Here is a 20,552-nt window from a genome sequence, read left to right on the forward strand (position 1 = left end):
GTTAGGCTCTTCCCGCTAAGTGCTGGTGGTTGTGCCCACGGCGCCAGGGGCGGACCCTCGGCCTTTCCCATGCTGGGCACCAACTCTAGCTCTTCAAGCTCGCACAGTTCCCCAGAAACCTGGGAAAGATTGGTCTAAACCAGTGTTTGTCAGCCGTCTCCCGACCCTGTCCCCTTTTGCATCTTGTCCCTGCCCTTCTGGTTGTCCTCCACCCCCCACATAGGAGATTTTCACCTGTGGCCCCATGGAGTATCTTGGAGGATCACAGGGAACTGTAATGTCCCTTGGTTGACGAAGGCTGGTCTAAGCGGTCTATATCAGCAATAAGTGATTCATGGGGCCCAGGGGAGAGTCCCGTGAGCAGCGGTGCGTGCTTTTTTATTTAAGAGCTGCCTTGGGCTCTGAGATTTAAGGATCTCCTGTGATGGAGTGCACTGGGGAGGGGCTGGGCTCCCTCCCACACATCCTGACTTGGGGTGCAGTCTGGCTGTCCTTTGTTCCCTGGACTCCCTAACACCTCTCCCCCCTCCCCCCACTGTGCTCAGGGCTTGATCCAGGTGCGGGGAGGGGGGCCTTGCTGGCCTTGCCGCTCTCTCTTTAGCCCCCAGATTTGACTTCCACTCTTTCATTCAAATGGAAAATAAGACTTTTGTGCCTTCCTTGGACTATGGTCCTCTTAGCATCTCTGTTCTTTGTGGGGCAGGCGGGCTGGGGCGGGGCTGGTGTTCCCAGCACCTTGGGATTTATCCTGGGAAGCAGTTAAAAAGCACCGCAGAGTAGTGGCCACTTGTTCCAGAGCCGCTGCAGGAGGAAACGCAGGGAAGGGTCTCTGAGAAAGCGTCCTCCCAGAAAGACGCCACACGGCGGTGCTGGTGTTCCCGCTGCCACACGGGCCCTTTAGTTCTAGAAGAACCTGTGAAAACGGGGAGACTCAGAGAACCCGAATTCCTTTCCAGAGTAAGCTGAGGTCCTCGGCGTCCCGGGGCGCACCGGGCATCGTTCCAGAAGCCCCGGGGCAGGGCCCTGACTGCCCGGCTGAGGAGCCGGCCGGCACCCCGCAGCCGGAGGCCGAGGAGACGCCGGAGGAGCTGTCGGACAGCCTGGAGCAGCTGCACGTCCTCTCGCTGCCCGAGGCCTCAGTGGTACGGCCCAGCCAGGACTACAACCTAGTGAATTCTCTGCTCAACCTTACCAGGAGCCCCGTGAGTCTCTGCCCGGGAGAGGGTGGGGGGGCGGGGCTGGGTGGGGATCGGGGCTGACCCCAGGACGCTCCTCCAGGACGGCCGCATCGCCGTGAAGGCCTGCGAGGGCCTGATGCTGCTGGTGAGCCTGCCCGAGCCGGCGGCCGCCAGGTGCCTGACCCAGAGCACCTGCCTGTGTGAGCTGCTCACCGACCGTCTGGCCACCCTCTACCGGGCCCTGCCGCCAGCCATCGACCCACTGGACATCGAGACCGTGGAAGCCATCAACTGGGGGTAAGCTGCCGCGTCCAGCCTTGCACCGGGGCTGGGATCCCCCCGGGCCAGGATGGGACTTGGGGCATCTCCCCACACCCGCAGCCCACACATCTCAAGCCTGTTCCGCCCCAGTAAGACCCTCCTGCCTGACAGCGGGCACGTGGTGAGTGGTCGTGAGATGGGTGTTTGAACCTCCATCCTGCGGGAGGAAGGCACTAGGGACAGTCTGGCTTGGACGCTGTTTCCCGCTGGCCTCTAGAGTGTTCTTTTTCAAGGGGTTTACGTTCAGGCCAATCATTTTATCTCTCAGTTTGGGCCACCCCCTGCAGTGCTCAGGACTTACTCCCGGCTCCATGCTCAGGGATCCCTCCCTGCCGTGCTCAGGGGACCCTGTGGGTACTGTAGATCAAAGCCAGGTCTGCTGTGTGCGGTGCAAGCTCCCTAGCTGCCGTACTATGTCTCCAGCCCCAAAGCCAATGACTGTGTGTGATTATTTTTGACACCCAGAAAGGGGCAGGCTGGGGTGGGCGTAGGGGGAGGTGATCACCTGCTTTGTGAGGATGATACTATTGCAGAGCACTTCTCTTGCTACAGAAACACAGAGTAGCATAAAGAAAGTTACCCGTCACCCCATTGCTAAGAAGCTCGCTGCTGTTTTGACACGGTGGTCTGTCATTTTTTTTTTTTCTTCTGAGGTTTGATTTGATCTTGTTTTTGATGGAGGCCTCCCTGACTGGACAGAGGAGGCCGGGGCCCACCCTTGGAGATATTTCCCTGGCTCTGCTGGGCTTGACAGTCCAGTGCATGTCCCCTGCATCCAGGCTGGGCTGGAGGCCACCAGGAGCACATCTGGGGCCAGAGGGGACAGGGGCTTGAACTCGGGACTGCCGCGTGTGAGACTTTTGCGTGGCACGCTCTGAGCTCTCTCCCCGGCTCCTTGCTGTGTGCTTTGCACCTAACGTTTCCACTCCGAAACCTGGCCGCGCCCTTCATCTCGCCTGCTGTGGTCTGAGACGGGAAGGGGAGTCGGCTCCCTCTAACCCCGTTTGCGCCTCTTCTCCCACGCCTCGCTCCTTTCTGGCCTCTCTTTCCATAGGACACCTTTCCTTTCAGAGCTTTTGCTTGTTGGGGGCTGGGTTTTTCTTTTTTTCCTTTTGTGAAGCCCTCCCCGACTGTCGGCTCTGGCTCTCGCGGCTCTCCCTCGGCACCGAGGCGGGCGCGTGCTTCTGGATAACTCGCGCCTTCTGTGTCCCGCAGCTTGGACTCCTACAGCCACAAAGAAGATGCTTCCGCGTTCCCCGGGAAACGAGCCTTAATTTCCTTTCTCTCTTGGTTTGATTATTGCGATCAGCTCATCAAGGAAGCACAAAAGGTGTGGCTCATTTTATTCTTCTTTGGGATGATTGATAAGTATATATGCAGCTGTCTAGTGGAAGCGAGATTCGTTGGTGGGCGTGGAAGGAGCAACGCCGAGAGTAGGCGGTGCTGCCCGGGGGTACGGCTGGTTCTCATGGTGATGTGGCCGGCGTGGACCCTGGCCGCCACGTGCTGGCGTTTTCCAAATTCTCCCCATGTACCTGTGTAAGACTGGGGACAGCGTGAGGGCAGATCGGGACACGTGCCGGGGGTGCTGTCTCCGTCCTGTAGGGTGGCACATCCGGCATCCGGCTCAGACACTGTCCCCGAGGTTGCTGTCACTAGCTGGAGCATGTGTGTGATTTGAAATGACGACTGTCCATTTAAGAAAACCGGAATCCTTGGTCTGGGTTCCCAAATTTATGAATTAAAACTGATCAGTGACAACTCGAGTATAAAAGAGAAAGGTTTCTAGGCCTGGGTTTAGATTTTTAAATACGGTAGCACAAGCCTTACGCAGTGACACCCCCTCTCCCATTTCTCCTCTTTGGGAGGCCTGGATGCCGTCCGGCGAGGGAGATAACTCTCTCCGTCTCCCGTATCTGACGGGCCTCATAGCTGACATCCAGTCTAGGTTTGTCTGCCCTCAACAAGGTGGGCAAGACGTGCCAGGCTGCTTCTCCATGCTGATTCGCATGCGTGTTGGTTTACCAGGGTCACAGATGGTCTTTTCCCCATTTCAAAAAGAAAAGATAATGATGCTTATATTCTGTCCCAGCCCACCGCTGTTGCCCTGGCCAAAGCCGTTCACGAAAGATTTTTTATCGGCGTCATGGAGCCTCAGTTAATGCAAACGTGAGTGGCCCCTTTTCTTGAGAAAGCGTTCGCGGTCTCCGTGTGAGTCAGGCCCACTGATTCCTCTCTGCTGTGCCCAGTTCAGAGATGGGAATCCTGACGTCCACCGCTCTGCTTCACCGCATCGTTCGACAAGTGACCTCTGATGTCCTGCTGCAGGAAACGGTGTTTTTCATCCTCGGAGAGCAGAGAGAACCGGAATCGCTGGCAGAAATTAGCAGACATCCTTTGCGACATAGGTTAATCGAACATTGCGATCACATATCCGATGAGGTACGCTCTGTTGTGGTGATTTAGACTCGGAGTGAGCCTCTAGGAAATACGGATTTTAACATGCTGGTGCTGTTTTTGGATACAGCTTCTTTTTAATGTGGCTTTAAAAAAATTCAAAACGTGATAGACAGGGGGTGGCAGGAATACTTTATTTTAATTTTTTTCCCCCTGTTCCTAGCCTTTTTTTTTTTTTTTCCATTTTTGGTTTCAGATAAGCATAATGACATTAAGAATGTTTGAACATCTTTTACAAAAACCCAACGAGCACATTCTTTACAACCTGGTCCTAAGAAATCTTGAAGAAAGAAATTACACCGAGTATAAACCCATGTGCCCGGAAGACAAAGATGTGGTGGAGAACGGCTTGATCGCCGGAGCAGTGTGAGTTCCCCTGGACCTCCCTGCGCTCGGCTGTCGCGGGGAGTCCTGCTTCTCTTTCCTGTTGCCTCTCTCTTAATTGTTAAGGGGAAAAAAAATACAAAACAGTATTTAATTTTTAGGATTTTATTTACTTTTTATTCATTTTGTGGCGTGGTGGGGCACACGAGGTGGTTACTCAGGTAACTCAGGGTTGCTCCTTACTCTGTGCTCAGGGGTCACTCCTGGTGATATGACCACAGGGAGTGGCAGGAATCGAACATGCAAGGCACATGCCTTACCCACCGTCCTGTCTTTCCAGCCTCCCCAGTTTTTAGGGTTTAAAAAGTAAATTTGAGAGGCCTTGATATTACCATCCATTTAATTTTACAAGCGGAATTACCTGTTTGTTCAGTAAGCCCGACAAAACCACCGTATTCTTAAAACGTGGTGTTAGTCGGAAGTGTCCCTCTCTTTAAATTTCTTTATAAAACATACACTATTCTTTAATTCTCGTATTAGAAAAAGTGATGCTAATGTTTTCTAAGAACAGAGCAGCGATATTTCTGGTTTAGAAAATATATTAAAATGGTTTTTTTATACATCATTAAATTAAACTTAGAGATCTGGAAGAAGACCCATTATTTACTGACATTTCACCAGATAACACTTTGTCAAACCAAGAATGGCTTAGTTCTTCACCCCCTGCTACTCCAGACCACCCCAAAAGTGACGGGAAAACGGAAGTCCACAAAATTGTGAATAGGTGAGTCCCTGTGCCACTTTGACTGACTTTCCCTTTGTCTTTATAACGTATTGGTCTGCTCTTAGATTGTTACAATAAAAAGATCTGAGTTCCATTTTTTCCTTCTTTTGTATTATTATTATTATTTTGGTTTTGGGGGGGTCACACCCAGCAGTGCTCAGGACTTACTCCTGGCTCTGCGCTCAGGAATCACTCCTGGCAGGGCTCAGGGGACCTTGAGGGGAGCTGGGGATCGAGCCTGGGTCAGCTGCCTGCAAGGCCAGTGCCTTCCCCATTGTACTGTCGCTCCAGCCCCCCCCCCCATTTTCCTTCCTTAACGATTATTGTCCACTTTTGTTATGACACACAGGGGCAGCACTCGCACCAAAACCCCTCCTGAATGGAAACATTAAAATGCTCTCCATGGTGCCACCTTGCCTCCAGATATCCTACTTTTCATGTGCAAATTTTGAGTAATTCTCAAGTGACAGCTTGGACAGATTGATTATACACCTATATACTCTGCAGTGAGCACAAAGGTGTAGAACTTTAAAATGTTTAAAAACATTTTTTTTTAAATGCACCCCTGTGACCCTTGTCTTTTTCTTTTCTTTTCTTTTCTTTCTTTTTTTTTTTTTTTTTTTTGCTCTTCGGGTAACAGTTTTTAGTTTTTAGCATAGCAGAATCTCGGTTTAGCTAAGTTCAGGGACTTGAACTCAGTTTTCAGATATGAACAAGCTGTGCTGTGACATAGGAAGGAGGGCTGGCCTGCGTTTCCAGCTGCTTTGAGGATTGAGTGGCTTTTACATAGACCCTCAGAATCAAACTGAAAGAATCTTTCATCAGTGAATTGCAAAATTTCATTTCATTTTCATTTCATCATCCTGTTATTTGTCGATTGCCTCGAGCAGGCCCCAGTAACATCTCTTTTGAAAGAGACGTTACGAGTTGCAAAATTAATTGAGGAAAAGTACTTCAGAACAACTTCTTTGTATTGTGTTTTTGGCTTTGGGGGCCACACCCAGCGCTGCTCAGGGCCTGCTCCTGGCTCAGCCAGCGCTCAGGGATCACTCCTGGCCAGCTCGGGGGACCCCGTGGGGCTTTCTTTGGGGGGCCGAACCTGGGTCAGCCACGTGCCAGGCAACTGCCTCACCCACTGGACTGTCGCTCTGGCCCCAATTCTATTTTTCAACTTTCCACTTGACTAAACTGAGGCTCTCGCTAGATTTTTTTTTAGTTCAGAAAAAGAAGGATACGAAACGTAAAGCCAAATAAATATGTGACTGGTTTGGGGCTTTGTTTTGCGTTCAAGCTTCCTCTGTCTGGTACCTGACGAAGCCAAGTCTTCTTACCACGTCGAGGGCACGGGTTACGATACCTACCTCCGAGACGCGCACAGGCAGGTGAGGAAAGGCCCTGCATCTCCCAGCCTCAGCCTGCACGCGGCCCTTCCCGCTGTCCCGGCCCCTCACTTCTCTCCCTTCCACCCCCTATCTCTGCTGGGTGGGGCTCTAGCAGCCTGCACGGAGTGGCCCCTGCCCCCGAGAGTCCCCCCCCCCCCCCCATCACTGTGTGTGGCCCCGTTAGAGAAATGCAGCCCTTGGCACAGGGCCCTGCTTCATCTCTCAGACTGGTCCCTTTTCCCTCCCCAGCCTGACCACCACAGGTGAGCTCTGCCTCTCCCCTCCTCCCCTCCCCCTTCCTCTCCCTTTCCCCTCCCCCCTGCCCTCTTCCCACCTCTCCCTCTTCCGCTCTTCTCTCCTTCTGTTTTGGAAGGGATGGTTCCCCACATCTTTCCCCTCTATTAAAACCTGACTCTGTTTAAACCATTATTTATTTTCTAAGTCAGCATTTCAAAAGTTTAATGTTAAACTGCTATACTAAAAAAATGAGATAAGGCTTCATAAAGAAAATTGTTTCCCGAAAGCCAAATAGTTTAAAGCTCAAAATACATTGAAGAAGTGGTTTTGCTTTTTTTTTTTTTTAATCCTCCCCTTTTTGGGTCATACCCGGCGATGCTCGGGGGTTACTCCTGGCTCTGCACTCTGGAATTACTCCTGGCAGTGCTCAGGGGTCGATATGGGATGCTGGGAATCGAACCCGGGTCTGCTGCGTGCAAGGCAAATGCCCTCTTCGCTGTACTATTACTCCACCCCAAAAAAGTGTGTTTTTTTTTTTAAAAAAGATACATGTGTTTTTCTTTGAGTCGTAAGTGGTGTATTGTGGTAAAAATGTTTTGATTTTTACCTTCCAAACTAGAGAAGTCAAAACTAATTTTACTTTGCTGAATAAGGAGAATCTGAAAAGAGGAAGAATTTGATAGAAAGTTCTAAAGCTTTTTCTTTTTTAAATTCAAGCAAATTACATATTGGATAAGAGTGCTACTTTTTTTTCTTTTTAGGTCACACCTGGCAATGCACAGGGGTTACTCCTGGCTCTGCGCTCAGGAATTACCCCTGGAGGTGCTCAGGGGACCCTATGGGATGCTGGGAATCGAACCCAGGTTGGCCGAGTGCAAGGCAAATGCCCTACCCGCTGTGCTATTGCTCCAGCCCCCAAGAGTGCTACTTTTTATTACTATAGGAGAACATATATGTTACGTTTGCAGTAAAGGTTCAACTGTGTGTCACAGACCCAGACTTTTCTAGTATGTAAACCTGAGAGATGCGTTACAGGAAGGCTGGGAGCCGGCTCAGCGGGCCGGAGCAGACGCTTTACATATGTGAGTCCCGGAACTTTCCATATGTGATCCCCAGAACCTCATGGTCCCAGATGTGGTCCCATTTCCCCCTCCAAAATGATTGCCAAGAAGAGAAAAGACCACTCGACATAAAATATACACAGTGAAATTGCAGTGGAAGTTTCTGCATGCTCCCTCCTAGCATGCCCTGCTGTGAAGGATGGTGGTCCAGTCTGATGGTTGCCTCAGTGCCCTGCCTGGCAGCGGCAGTGACCAGCCACCCTTCTCACAGTAACATGCCCAGTCGCATTAACTAATAAATACAGCCGGGAGAGCCAAGCTCTCCTCAGACACTGTGTATCTATCTCATCATCCACTCTATGGACATTTGAGGCAAGAGTTAAAAACCTAGGACTTTGCTTTTTTTTTTTTTTTTTTTTTTGGCTTTTATTTGGGTCATTCCTGGCAATGCTCAGGGTTTACTCCTGGCTCTGCACTCAGGAATTACTCCTGCATTGCTACGCACCATATGGGATGCTGGGGTTTGAACCCAGGTCGGCCACGTGCAAGCAAATGCCCTCCCTGTTGTGCTGTCGCTCTGGCCCTGCATGTTGCTTTTTAAGCATTCTCGAAATCTGCAGTGAAAATAATGGGCGAAGTGTCCGGTGATGTGCAGGAGTGTAGTTACAGGGTGCTGTGTAACGTAGTTACAGCGTTGGAGTCGTTGGAGTCGGCAACTCTTTCCCAAGCGCTGCTGTCTCCAGGGACTGTGATCCTCCTCAGACCCCCCGCAGGGCAGGGTCTGAGTCTTCCCTTTCCTCCCTCTCCCAGTGCAGGCGCTCAGGGTCCTAGGGCTTGGGGGGCGCTGGAGAGGTTGTTTGTGTTGTTCCTGTTTAATGGTGCCGGTGCTCTCTCTCTCTCCCCAGTTTCGGGACTACTGCGCTATCTGTTTGCGGTGGGAATGGCCCGGGGCGCCGAAAGCTTTGGAAAAGTGCAATTTAGAAGCCTCGTTCTTTGAAGGCCACTTCTTGAAAGTTTTGTTTGACCGAATGGGAAGAATTCTTGACCAGGTAATCAGCGTTCGTCTGTCCATTTTCATACTATTTGGCATCATTCGCTTTGGGTTTAGAGTGAGCCTGAGTTTATTTTATTTTATTTTAGTTTTTGCTTTTTGGGTCATACCCAGCAATGCACAGGGGTTACTTCTGGCTCTGCACTCAGGAATGACTCCTGGCGGTGCTCGGGGGGACCATATGGGATGCTGGGAATCGAACCCAGGTCAGCCGCCTGCAAGGCAAACACCCTACCCGCTGTACTGTTGCTCTAGCCCCGAGCCTGAGTTTAGATTGTGAGCATTTGTTTAGATTGTGAGATTTGTTGTCTTTATTTTTCTGTGAGGTGACTTTTTCCGTGAAGTGCTCGTTCATCTCACGTCAAAGGCGTTTCCTGGTCCTGATAGCTGTCAGGGACTGTGCATTTCCCTTCCGCGTCAGGGCCCATCTCTGCATCCCGTCCCTGTTCGAGGAGTGATTCTAGAGCTTTCCTTTCATGAATGGCTTCTCCTTAGCTGCCATGTGAGCACAGGCATGGAGCAAAATGTGTCGGGTTCGATTCAGGGACCTTAATGCCATTTCCAATTGAAATTTGAACACAGTGATCTCGTTCAGGGTCCTGTGAGAGAGTATGGTGAGTAAGGCACTTGCCTGGCACGCGGTTTCGATCCCCGGCATCACATATGGTCCCTCGAACCCTGCCAGGAGTGACCCCTGAGCACAGAGCCAGGAGTAAGTCCCGAGCATGACTGGGTATGGCCCAAAAACCAAACAAAAAGGCTGTAGGGACCTGGAAGTGTAGTGCAGTGGTTAGGGCACATGCCTTACATGCACCTGACTGAGATTCGGTCTCTGGTACTACTTGGTCCCCCCTGAGCACTGCTGGGTACCAGCCTCGATGCCCCGAGCACCTTGGCCCCTGAACAGCTCCTTATCTTTTGTGACTCTTTCGTTGAACCAGGCGCTGCAAAGTCCTGGTGGGACCCTCCAGGCTTCCCGAGCGCCATTTGGGAGGTCCGTCTCCCCGAAATAATAATAGAATAATAACTGGAAAATAGCCTCTGTACTCATTTCCACTCATGAAACGGTAACATTCATTTTCATATAAGGGATATGAGTTTTTTAAAGGACATGATTTTCTTATTCCACGGTGGATAGACATTGCCCTTTGCTGGTGTGTTGCCATCCCGCGAGATGTCAGGAAACGTGGCTTCGTGGTCGCCTCCTGCCTTTCTTCTCTTGGCCTGGATAAATAAAGTGGCAGAGTTTTGAATTGGCCTCCTCGCTGGGAAAAAACACTCCGTGTAGTATTCACTTCCACCTACAAATTGAGCTACTCAGTTTGGAATTAGTTTTAAGTTGTATATTAAAGTATTTGTTCTTTTTTAGCATTTTAGTTAAATATTTATGCAAGCATAGGGAGTTATAAAAGAAATTTGCTATTGTAAGTGGAGTGTCTTTAATAACCAGGAAGCCAGATAAAGAAATTACAATTTAAGAAGTATTTCACTGGCTTCCAGACTTCTTTCAGTAGTTTCTGATAGTAATTAGTAAAGGGGTGGAGTACATTCCCTCAGACATAATTAACGTTAATGTTTCTAGCGTTTGGTTGTTGGTTCATGTACCGGTTTGCATTTTAGTTTTCCGTGTTCGTTTATGTACCTGCAGTGCTGGGGGGTGAACCAAGGGCTGCAGACATGGAGGTCCCCTCCCTGCCTCGGCTTTTTGGTTGGTTTTTTGAATAATGTTCTATAAATCATGGATATGCAAAGTTCCCAGATAGCCATAATCCATCGGTGTCTTTTCTGTCTGTGTGTGTGTGTGTGTCCATCAGTGTCTTGTGTGTGTGGGGGGGGGGGGGGGTTGCGAGTCTGGCCGCCCCCGGCAGTGCTCAGGAGCTACTCTTGGCTCTGTGCTCAGGAGTAACTCTTGGCATTGCTCCCGGAACACATGGTGCCAGGGGTTGAACCGGGGTCAGCCGCGTGCGGGGCAAGTGCCTGGTCCCTGTCCTGCCACTCGGCCCCTTTATTCTGCCTCTTTGTGCGGTTAGTCGAGGGCGAGTTTGGCTCTGTTGAAGCGCATGTACAGGACGTCACGTCAGCCCTCCTGAGAAGTTTTGACCCAAGAGCTCTGAACAGGAATGTAAATTTTTAAAAATGGTTTCAGGATCTTTCCGAGTTGAAAGATTATTTCCCCCCGAGTCTTCCCTCTTCTTCATCACTTTCTTCCTGTAGCCGTAAAAGGAAGAGGAGAGTTGGAAATGCTTTTTAAAGTTCTTTCTACTTCCCCAACCAGCACCGTGCAGTGTAAGCCCAGCTGAAAGCCAGAGTCTCAGCCTTTCTTCCTGGTACCCCGGCTGGTGGGCAGGACTGATTTTTTTTTCCTGTTTTGTAAACAAGGGTCCTTAGCATCAGTGAATGGACTTAGAGCTGCTAAGTCATGGTGCCCAGCCTCCAGCCTTCTGTCTCACTAAAACCCGGGATTCTCCAACCCTTTCACGGGGAGGGCATTTTCAGATCAGGTCCAAGGAGAATCGTCAGTCCTGGTACGCTCTATGTGCTTGATTTAGTTTTGTTTCCTTTAGTTTTCAAAATGTTCTGCTGAGGCTGATGCGTGCTTATGTTTTCTTAGTATGTATATATCTTTCCTAAGGTGAGGATCACCTGGCAAGATTAAACATTCTCCGTGGCTAATACAGTGAGCTAATTTCTGCTTACATAATCAACAAGTGCCCGTGTCAAGTCTTTCTGGCATGGTTGTATTGTTGGAGGGCGAAGTTTTAAATGCTTCTTAATGTAGCTATTTAGTATTATAACTGTAGTCATTTTAAAAAGATGGCAAAAATGAGACTATGCAGAGCAGATTATAAGAAAAAAATATAAGGCAGCTGTTCTAAGTTCTCATATTTACCCTCTCGGTGAAGAGTTTGACCTGGGCCAATTAACGAAACCATTTGTCTCGTTTTTGTATCACTAAAGTGATGTCGATATTCAAACTTCCTCGCTTAGACAAGCAGTTTAAAGAAAATTACACATGCGGCATTGGACTGGGAGAGATCCCAAGTGGTGGGGCCTGGGGTCCCATCCCCCACACCACCAGCTGGGGTCCCAGCGCCCTCCCTCCCCCCGATGCCCAGGCACCCTTATGCCTGAGCACTGCACTCACACCTGCACCGACAGCCCCAGCGAAAAACTGCAAAACGTTGTTAGGTTCGGTATTACTAGACATTAGGTCTTTAGAGAAAGATGATGCCAGTAAGCCTCAAAGTCGAAGTTTAACTGTCCTAAAATTCAGGCTAAAATTTAGTGTGGGCTCTGTCAGAAGTGGGCCACGTCCATTTAACATCTCTGAAAAAAATCTGATTATCTTTCATTTCACAGAAGATGTCTTTCATTGCATTATCTTCCACTGAGTGAAGTGACAGAGGGACCTGGGTGGGGAACGAGGACAGGGATTCAGACACAGGCGTGGCGCGCCCATTCTGGTTCCACCCTTGGCAACGCACGGGCCCCCAAGCCTCTCTGAGCACCCTTGGGTGTGCCCAGAGGCCCTGAGCACTGCAGGGTGGGTCTGCTCGGCTCCAGCCCCCACCCGCCCAGGCCCTGGCATTCAGCCATCAGGCCCAGTGAGCGGAGGATTCCCAGGCATACACCCTGGGCCTCTTAGCACCACCACCCCGCGATTACAATAAGGGCATCCAAAATAATAGATGTAAAAGCACTATTAATAATCTCCCAAAAAGGCACATTTGTTTTCAAGTGCAGCCAAGTAAAACTTAGGGATCATTTCAAAAGTCGGGTGGAGTAAAATCTTGTCTGAAACACTTTTGTTTTCACATTAAGAAATAGTGTTACCGACCATGATGTTGTGTGTGTTGGTGTGTGGTTTGGGGGTTGCTGGATGGCCGTATGTGGCGGTGCCCGGGGGCGGCACCGTATGTGCTGCAGCTGCTGGTCGGGGGGACCGTGTGGTGCTGGGGAGAGAAGAGGGGCCTCCCTCATGCGAGCCATGTGCTCCTGCCTCTTTTTTGGGGGGTGGGGGGAGGAGAATGGGGAAGGTCCCCCCAGCAGTTCTCAGGGCTCTGTGCTCACGGATCATCCCTAGTGGGGCTTGCGGACCATATGAGATGCCAGGGATGGAACCCAGATAGGGCACGTGCAGGGCAAGTGCCCTGCCCGCTGTCTCCAGCCCCCGCCCGACCCCTCAGTTATAAATTCTTTTTTTTGGGGGGGGGTCACACCCGGTGATGCACAGGAGTTACTTCTAGCTTTGCACTCAGGAATTACTCCTGGTGTGCTCAGGGGACTGTATGAGATGCTGGGAATCGAATCCGGTCGGCTGCGTACAAGGCAAATACCCTACCCACTGTACTGTCGCTCCAGCCCCCATCAGTTATAAATTCTTAAAGACATTCTTTCCTTCAGTTCTTGCTGGAGATGGCCCTAAGGCCCAGTGCACACACTTTGCTTACCTGAGATCAGATCCTAGCAATGCCTGGTGCCCAGCACCAATGGGACAGTCTCTAAATCCGCTTACGTATGACCCCACCCCCCCAGAACCAAACAAGCAAAAAGAATGCTAGAGACTAAAGCATATACTGTGCGGGGGAGGGGGGGGTGTTGCAAAGTTTAAATGACAGTATATCCTTAGTCAAGTTTGTGTGCAGTATTTAAACTTTTAAGTGTTGGATTTAGTCGGCTAAAAATCTAAATTACCTACTATGAACACACACAATACCACACTTAAGTTGTGTTGTAAATGATTTTCTTCACATTCTCTAAGCAAACCATATGTTTCCTTTGTGCCTAAAAAACATCTCATGTGCATTCATTGTTATCAGTTGAGTCTGGAAGAAGGCAATTCTGATCCTTTCTAACTCAGGACTTAATATTTCCTGTTTGTAATTAATTTGACACTGGTGCTTTTTTTTTTTAATTTTTTATTAGTGAAACACCATGAGGTACAGTTGTAGACTTACAAATTTTTGTGCTTGGGTTTCGATTATACCATAATCAAGTGGGAGAATTTTCTGTTCCAGTTGCACTTTCATAGGAAGACACATCTCCTTTCCCTTATCTTGCTTGAGGCTAGATTTCAAATGAGTGATGCAGGGGCAGTTTCCTTTTTTCCCCAGAAAAATCTGTGTTCACAGATCTGGTGGTAACTTCAGAAATGGCTCAAGTCAGACCGAACGTGTAGGGCCTCCGTTCCTGGGACAGCATCTCCCATATCTCTTGGCTTCTGTTTAAACGGTGCTTGTCCATCACTCACATACTCACTTCTAGTTGGCCTTCACTAGGATGTGGGTTTGAAAAGATTCTCTCTGAGTGAGAGAAGAAAACCACGCACACTCCCTGGTGGACGGGAACCTGGGGCCCGAGCCCCTGTACATCTCTCACGCGGCTTCTTTGCAGCTTCTCCCAGAAGTCACTTGGGTCCACCCACTCCGCTTCCTTTGGCGGCCGAGAAGGAGAGAAGGAAGGGAGGGGGTCGGAGAGTTCTCAATGCAGTTCCAGGCGCAGTCCTAGCAGCGGTGTCTGTTGAGGGCCTTTTCCTTTGATCGAACACACTCAGCAAAGCAGCTCTGGGTCGATTGGGTGAACAGAAGGTGCATATTGAAAATGCAAGCCTAGAACTCATGTCAGACTGTGGTGTGCCCTAGAGAAGGGCAGAAAAACTGTTGGGGGGCAGTGCCCTTGTGGGGAATGCGATGAGCCCGTCTCTCATTGCCACCTGAATTTTCTCATGTGCCTCAAGGCACGAGGTAGACGTTTCTAGCCCAGGCATTTTATTCTGGTTGGTGAATCTCTGCAATCTGTTTTACTCTGTCTTTATATTCATGCTTTGAGTGACAGGCAGTAGTTGAATACTCAATGAGCTGAATATCCTTTCTAACATCAGACTGTGATATTTTAACAGGATTTGAGATTTTCTGGGGATCTTGGTGGGGGAGGGGCTGTTGGACTTAATCTTTCCTGTTTGTAATTAATTTGACACTGGTGCTTTTTTTTTTTTAATTTTTTATTAGTGAAACACCATGAGGTACAGTTGTAGACTTACAAATTTTTGTGCTTGGGTTTCGATTATACCATGATCAAATACCCACCCCTCCACCAGTGCCCATTTTCCACCACCACGGATCCCAGTGTCCCTCCCACCCCCCATCCCTCCATCCCACCCTGCCTCTGTGGCAGTGCATTCCCTTTTGTTCTCTCTCTCCTTCTGGGTGTTGTGGTCTGCAAAAGAGGCATTGAGTGGCAATCATGTTCGGTCCACTGGTGCTTTTTTAAGCCACGTCTTGAACTGTTTCATTAAACAGTCTGTAGAAAAGAGAGACATTAGGACTCTGCTGTTGTTTGTTTCTATTTGTATTCATCTTTTAGATTTTAGGACTGTTATGTATACACATACATCTGTATGTTATATATATCGCCGTGAAATTTGACTAATACAGTGAGAACCAATTTAGTGAACTCTTTTTATTGTAGGGCTTTTTATTATAGGAGAACTTGTGGAGGAAATAATAAGATGGTAGATTTCCTGCTTTGAAAAGACACACTAAAATAGTCAGTCAGATACCCAGTCACACACGTGATGATTAATGCAGAGGCCTTCCCGTCTCATCTGTCCGTAGCCGTATGACGTAAACTTACAAGTGACCTCGGTGCTGTCGAGACTCTCCCTCTTCCCTCACCCCCACGTGCACGAGTACCTTCTGGATCCTTACGTGAACCTTGCTTCCGGCTGCCGTTCTCTCTTCTCCGTGACCGTCCGGGTGAGTTATGGGTGTTGTTGGTTAGAATTTGTGGAACCTGTACATTTATTCTCCCGAGACCGCTGTATGGTGTTAGGGCACGTTATGAAAAATGGTAACGTGTCGACTTTTATGAGTAGTTACTGCAATGCAGAATGTAAAGGGGGAAATGGGAATTTTTTTTTATTATTATTATTTAAAAGAAAAGTTTCTTTTCGCTCTTTGAGATGATTGTTACCATGACCTGGGTTAGGGACGGGGGTAAGTCATGTGACCTGAGTCACACTATGGCCTTGTGGATTGTGGGGTTTGAACATGCAACCCCAAGGCACACAGGGCATATGTTCTTCCCACTGCTCTCCCACAGACCAGGATTCATTGGGTCAAACCCAGCAGTGCTCAGGACTTACTCCTGGCTGTGTGTTCAGGGGTCCCTCCTGGCGGGACTCAGGTGACCCTATGGGATGCGGGGGATCAAACCCGGGCCAGCCACAGGCAAGGCAAATGCCCTACCTGCTGTACCATCAAACTGGCCCCGAATTTATTCTTTCAAATGACACGTGTGGCTTTTATATTTTAAGGACTAAATTCTATGAGGTTTCCATTAAAGACGGTGATGTGAATAGTGAAAGAGTGCATCCTTAGCAGTTGAAGACCAAGAATGTTCTTTCTTTTTTTTTAATTCTGAAAATCCCCTGGAAGTTGGTTTGAGGAACTGAGTTTCTTTTGTGTCTGTGAGGCAGGTGGTTGGAGACCTTGTGGTTCGAATCCAGCGTATTCAAGATTTCACGCCCAAACTTTTGGTAGTCAGAAAGCGATTGCTTGGCTTGGAACCTGAAGGCCCCATGTAAGTCAGCATCATCGTATGTTTGGGATCTAAATATTTCACCAAACTTTGCTGACCTGCCAACGTTTTGGGTTGATGCACGGCCTGTGTTCTCTCCCCAGTGTCGACCACATCACGTTGCTGGAGGGTGTCATCGTTCTCGAAGAGTTTTGTAAGGAGCTGGCCGCCATTGCGTTTGTGAAGTATCACTCTTCCTCCACGCCCTAAACTCTGGTGGAACGTAGCTGTGTCCATGCCGCAGAAAGGACTCCTCCACCCGGCAGCGAGGAGCAAAGCCTTCCGAATGAGTGTTGCTGGAAACGGGACAGGATCGTTCAGAATCCATCAAACGGACACATTGGTAGAGCGTTGTACAGTGCTGTTTACACTGGCTCTTGCATAATGCCCTCGAATCCAGGATACAATCAAAGGAACTTCAGGAAACAAGCATTTCTAGTTGACTGTGCGAAAAGCTGCAAAATTCCTCATGTCATGACTTTGATGCTATTTCTGTTATTTTAATATCCTTTTAGGTAACAAGGCATTTGACATTCTTTGGGACTCAAATGGCTTATATTCTTTTGGATGAATAAGTTGTAAAAAAAAAAATCCAAAACTAATTTTATATCTTTTTAAGGTTAGAATTCTTATCAAACAACATGAAAAAAGTGCAAATGAAAAAAAATGTTGAGGAACCATCAAGCGAGTGTGTGAATAATAGGGTAGGATGTACAGAGTACCATTAACATTCTTCAGCTTTTCTAAGAATAACAATTTAATATGATAAACTCTTGATTCATATGATTATATATATATATATTTTTAAAAGAAACATTTTTCTTTCACTCTTTTGCACACAGCCATCTTAGTGCTTGATTTTCCTGTCTGAAAATCAAGTTTCAGTTAGACTGTCGGTTTAGACTGTCATTTTTGCAACAACGTTGAATCGTGTTCATCATAGCGTTGGCTGGAGTAGTATATTTTTTTAAAAAGCTGATTGATTGACACATTGGGTTGAGAGCCTTCTCTCCCTGCTCCCTCTGAATATTGCTTTAAATTTAATATTGATTTTTAATTGATCTGCAGGGGAATACTCCTGAGCAATGATCACCGCCAATGCCCTTCTTAGTGTTGACTGTTTCGTTTTTACTCAGTCCTTTATTTTAAATTATTTTAAAGCAATTTAAAGAAGAGAAAAAGAGCAAACAGGTTTACACATTAGCACGTTCGGATCCACGGGGTTCGTGTGGGAGTGGTCAGTGTGGGGGTGCCGTGGCTGGGAGCCACGGCCAGCTCTGTGTACTTGATTTCCAGACCATGTAAGGGCTCGCTGGCCCCTTTCTCCAGGTCGCCGCTGTAAAGGTCTCCCCTCCTGTGTCACCCCCCCCCCCCACCCTCTCCCTTCTCTTCCCTCTCCTCCTTCCTTGAAATCTCCACCTGCCACATCTTACTCTTCCTCTGTCCTGCTGACGGCCGGGGTGGGAGTGAGTCTCCCACCCTGAAAGGCTCCATCTGTCGGCTGCCCTTGGAGAAGTGGGTTTCCATGGCACGTTTGCCTGGTTTGCACCGTGGGGCATGCGTGCAGGAGTGTGCGCTGCCCCGCGGGCCGCTGACTCTGTGGCACCCCTTTCCTGACTTACGTTAGAGTTAGACAGTGAACATCCCCGTCTCTAGAATGCTCCCCACTGTCGTTAAAACATTTCAGTTTTGTGAAAGTCTTTGTTAGCGTGTTCTAGGAAATTCATTTAGCAGCAAGATGGGAGAAGCCAGTGGGAGCTCATGTGTGCATTCTTCTGGAATGATCTCTGGGAGAGGCCGAGCCTTCAGTTTACCATATTTATTGATCCCCTCTGCACGGACCACTCCGGCCTCTGTATTTCTGCTGAGAAGACGATATTAAGAGAGCGTAGGCATTTCTTCATGTCTTCTGTCTTCAATAGATGTGATAGTAATGATGTTACCTCTCAAGCCAATACAAGTTTATCCTGAATTTCACAATGGAACCGTCTAGCTAATCCACAGGCTCAGAAAAGCTTTAATTTTGTGTGTATGAATGCTGCTTCTTAAGACATAATTATATTCCTAAGTTATTGTGATGACTCTGGTTTGCAATCAGAAAAATTTAAGGGATAATTTGTTTCTTTTTGAAGTTCTTGATTTTGTTTTTTCATATTTAGTTTAGAGCTAGAGCTGGCCTATCTCACAGGGGAGTTGAATTTGTTAGGGAAACATCGTACTACTTTACTAGTCTTTTTTTTTTTTTTTGAATATTCAGTGCTCACAAAATAGCAACTAACGGCCCAGTGGAAAGTATCACCTTATCACTTGATTGCCAGAGCAAATTCCAAACTGAATGTTAGCTTTGCTTCACATAGGTGTTAATAGGTATGCTTTAAAAAAATTAAAAAAGAAAAAAAGAACAAGCAAACAAAAAAATCCCATTTTTCTCCAGCAATGTAGTCATATTTGTTTGTTTGTTTGTTTTTGTTTTTTTTAGTAATGAGCCACGATCTTTACTTGATAGAATTCAGATTTGTCCTTGGCCAGCTGTCCCGTAGCACTCACCTCATCACCGTGTAATGTTCTCATAATGTAGCTGTGCAATATGGAAGCTATGAAGGGGTTCATAGCTTTTTGGTTCAATTGTATATTATTGTGTGTATACATGTGTACATATGTACATATATATCTATCTATAAAAGGACCAAAATCCTTGGCTTGCTTACACTATTGCTAGTGTAAAGATTATGACACTAATTTTACGGGGCACAAATTATGGAACTACTTCATAATTCATGGCAGCCTATTTCCATAAATTATTGCATTCAGATACAGTTGCCATTTAATGATGAAGTGGATGGATATTGACAGGAGTGTTTTGTCTGTACAATGAAGTGCTGAAACCACAAATTATCCGGTAATTCTGTTTTGGGTTATATAGTTGATCAGAATATGCATGGCATTGTAACACTGTGGAAACCTGATAGGTCATCATACTTCTGGGCCCTGTAAAATAGTGTTTCTGTAATATTCTGTTTTGCCTCCTGCCTTGTTTACATTAAACAAAGGGTATTGGTAAATTTTTCTATTGACTGTGCTGTAGCTTACTGACAGTGTTATTAAGGCCTGGGCTCTTGGGCCATCTAGGAAGACACTCTTGATCTACAGATGGCAGTTATACCTACTCTGTCTTCAAGGAGGTTGTGATCAAGTTCAGTTTTTTGTGCTAGCAGTGCATGCTGAAGGATAATCTCAAAATAAATAATGTCATTTAAACAACGTCTTCTAATATTTTTTGTTAGAGGCCTAATCAACTATTTGTTCCCTAATAAACAGTTAATTCACAATGCACAAGGGGCCAGAACGATAGTATACAGCCTGATGGTGCTTGCCTTGTAGACAGCCAACTAAGTTCGACCCCCAGCTACTGTGTACAGTCCCCTGAACCCTATCAGCCGAGGTCCCTGAGCACAGAACCAGGATTACGATTACGCCCTGAGCACAAGCAGGTGTGGCCCCAAAACCAAACAAAAATATCACTTCAGTAAAGGAAAGAACTGTTTAGTCAAGCCTCAGAAACACAAATCTTGGTAAGCATTTACTAGTATATTTATAGCACATAAGATCTTTTTTTCTCTGACATTTTAAGACAGCTATACTCCAGGCTTATTTCATTTACTTGAGTACTTGCCACAAATCCTTCATTGGAAACTGAAAGGAACATAATAAATGGCACAACCAAAAAAAGAGAAATTGAATTATTTAATCCACCGACCCATGATGCGTTTCCGTCCATGTTATCCAAAATAGGCTTAGAAGGAAACTAAGAGGCTAATAGGTCTGAAGGATGCAGGAACGTCAGGTTTCGGCATTGAAAGTTGACATTGTCCTGCTTGCCTTGAGCTATTTCAAAAGAAAACTGGATTTTAGGAATGTGTAATGAGATACCCAAAGACCTGCCGCAGATGGTCACTGACAAAAATTGCAGTTTTTCATTTAGGAAATGAGTTCTCTCAAGGAAATCGCATTAATGTAAAACTGTTACGGTTGAAATCTTGTTAGAATAACTGCCCAATGAAAGCTGTCCCTCCTTTCTTAAAGGAAAATAAAAGAGCAAAGAGAAACAACGCATGGCTGTTTAATGCTGTCCAAGGAAGGAAAAGAACCGGTTTTAGTTGTTTGCTTATGCCAGTTAGC

At 47.5% G+C, this 20,552-nt stretch overlaps 1 protein-coding gene across 1 annotated transcript in view; it reads left to right on the forward strand.

Annotated features, from left to right (window-relative positions):
• The window catches only part of FHIP2A (FHF complex subunit HOOK interacting protein 2A), a 40,656-nt gene extending 21,022 nt beyond the window's left edge, over positions 1-19,634 (forward strand). Inside the window, exons 6-17 of the mRNA XM_056120592.1 lie at positions 957-1,202; positions 1,279-1,475; positions 2,715-2,829; positions 3,592-3,668; positions 3,749-3,941; positions 4,153-4,322; positions 4,921-5,064; positions 6,356-6,446; positions 8,650-8,793; positions 15,410-15,550; positions 16,273-16,376; positions 16,478-19,634. Coding sequence (XP_055976567.1) covers positions 957-1,202; positions 1,279-1,475; positions 2,715-2,829; positions 3,592-3,668; positions 3,749-3,941; positions 4,153-4,322; positions 4,921-5,064; positions 6,356-6,446; positions 8,650-8,793; positions 15,410-15,550; positions 16,273-16,376; positions 16,478-16,583 — 1,728 coding nt within the window. The 3' untranslated portion in view covers positions 16,584-19,634. The remainder of the gene's footprint in view (positions 1-956; positions 1,203-1,278; positions 1,476-2,714; positions 2,830-3,591; positions 3,669-3,748; positions 3,942-4,152; positions 4,323-4,920; positions 5,065-6,355; positions 6,447-8,649; positions 8,794-15,409; positions 15,551-16,272; positions 16,377-16,477) is intronic.
• Positions 19,635-20,552: the final 918 nt, after the last annotated feature.

The sequence above is a fragment of the Sorex fumeus genome, unplaced genomic scaffold, assembly GCF_029834395.1.
Source record: "Sorex fumeus unplaced genomic scaffold, SorFum_2.1 ptg000043l, whole genome shotgun sequence".
Lineage (NCBI taxonomy): Eukaryota > Metazoa > Chordata > Mammalia > Eulipotyphla > Soricidae > Sorex > Sorex fumeus.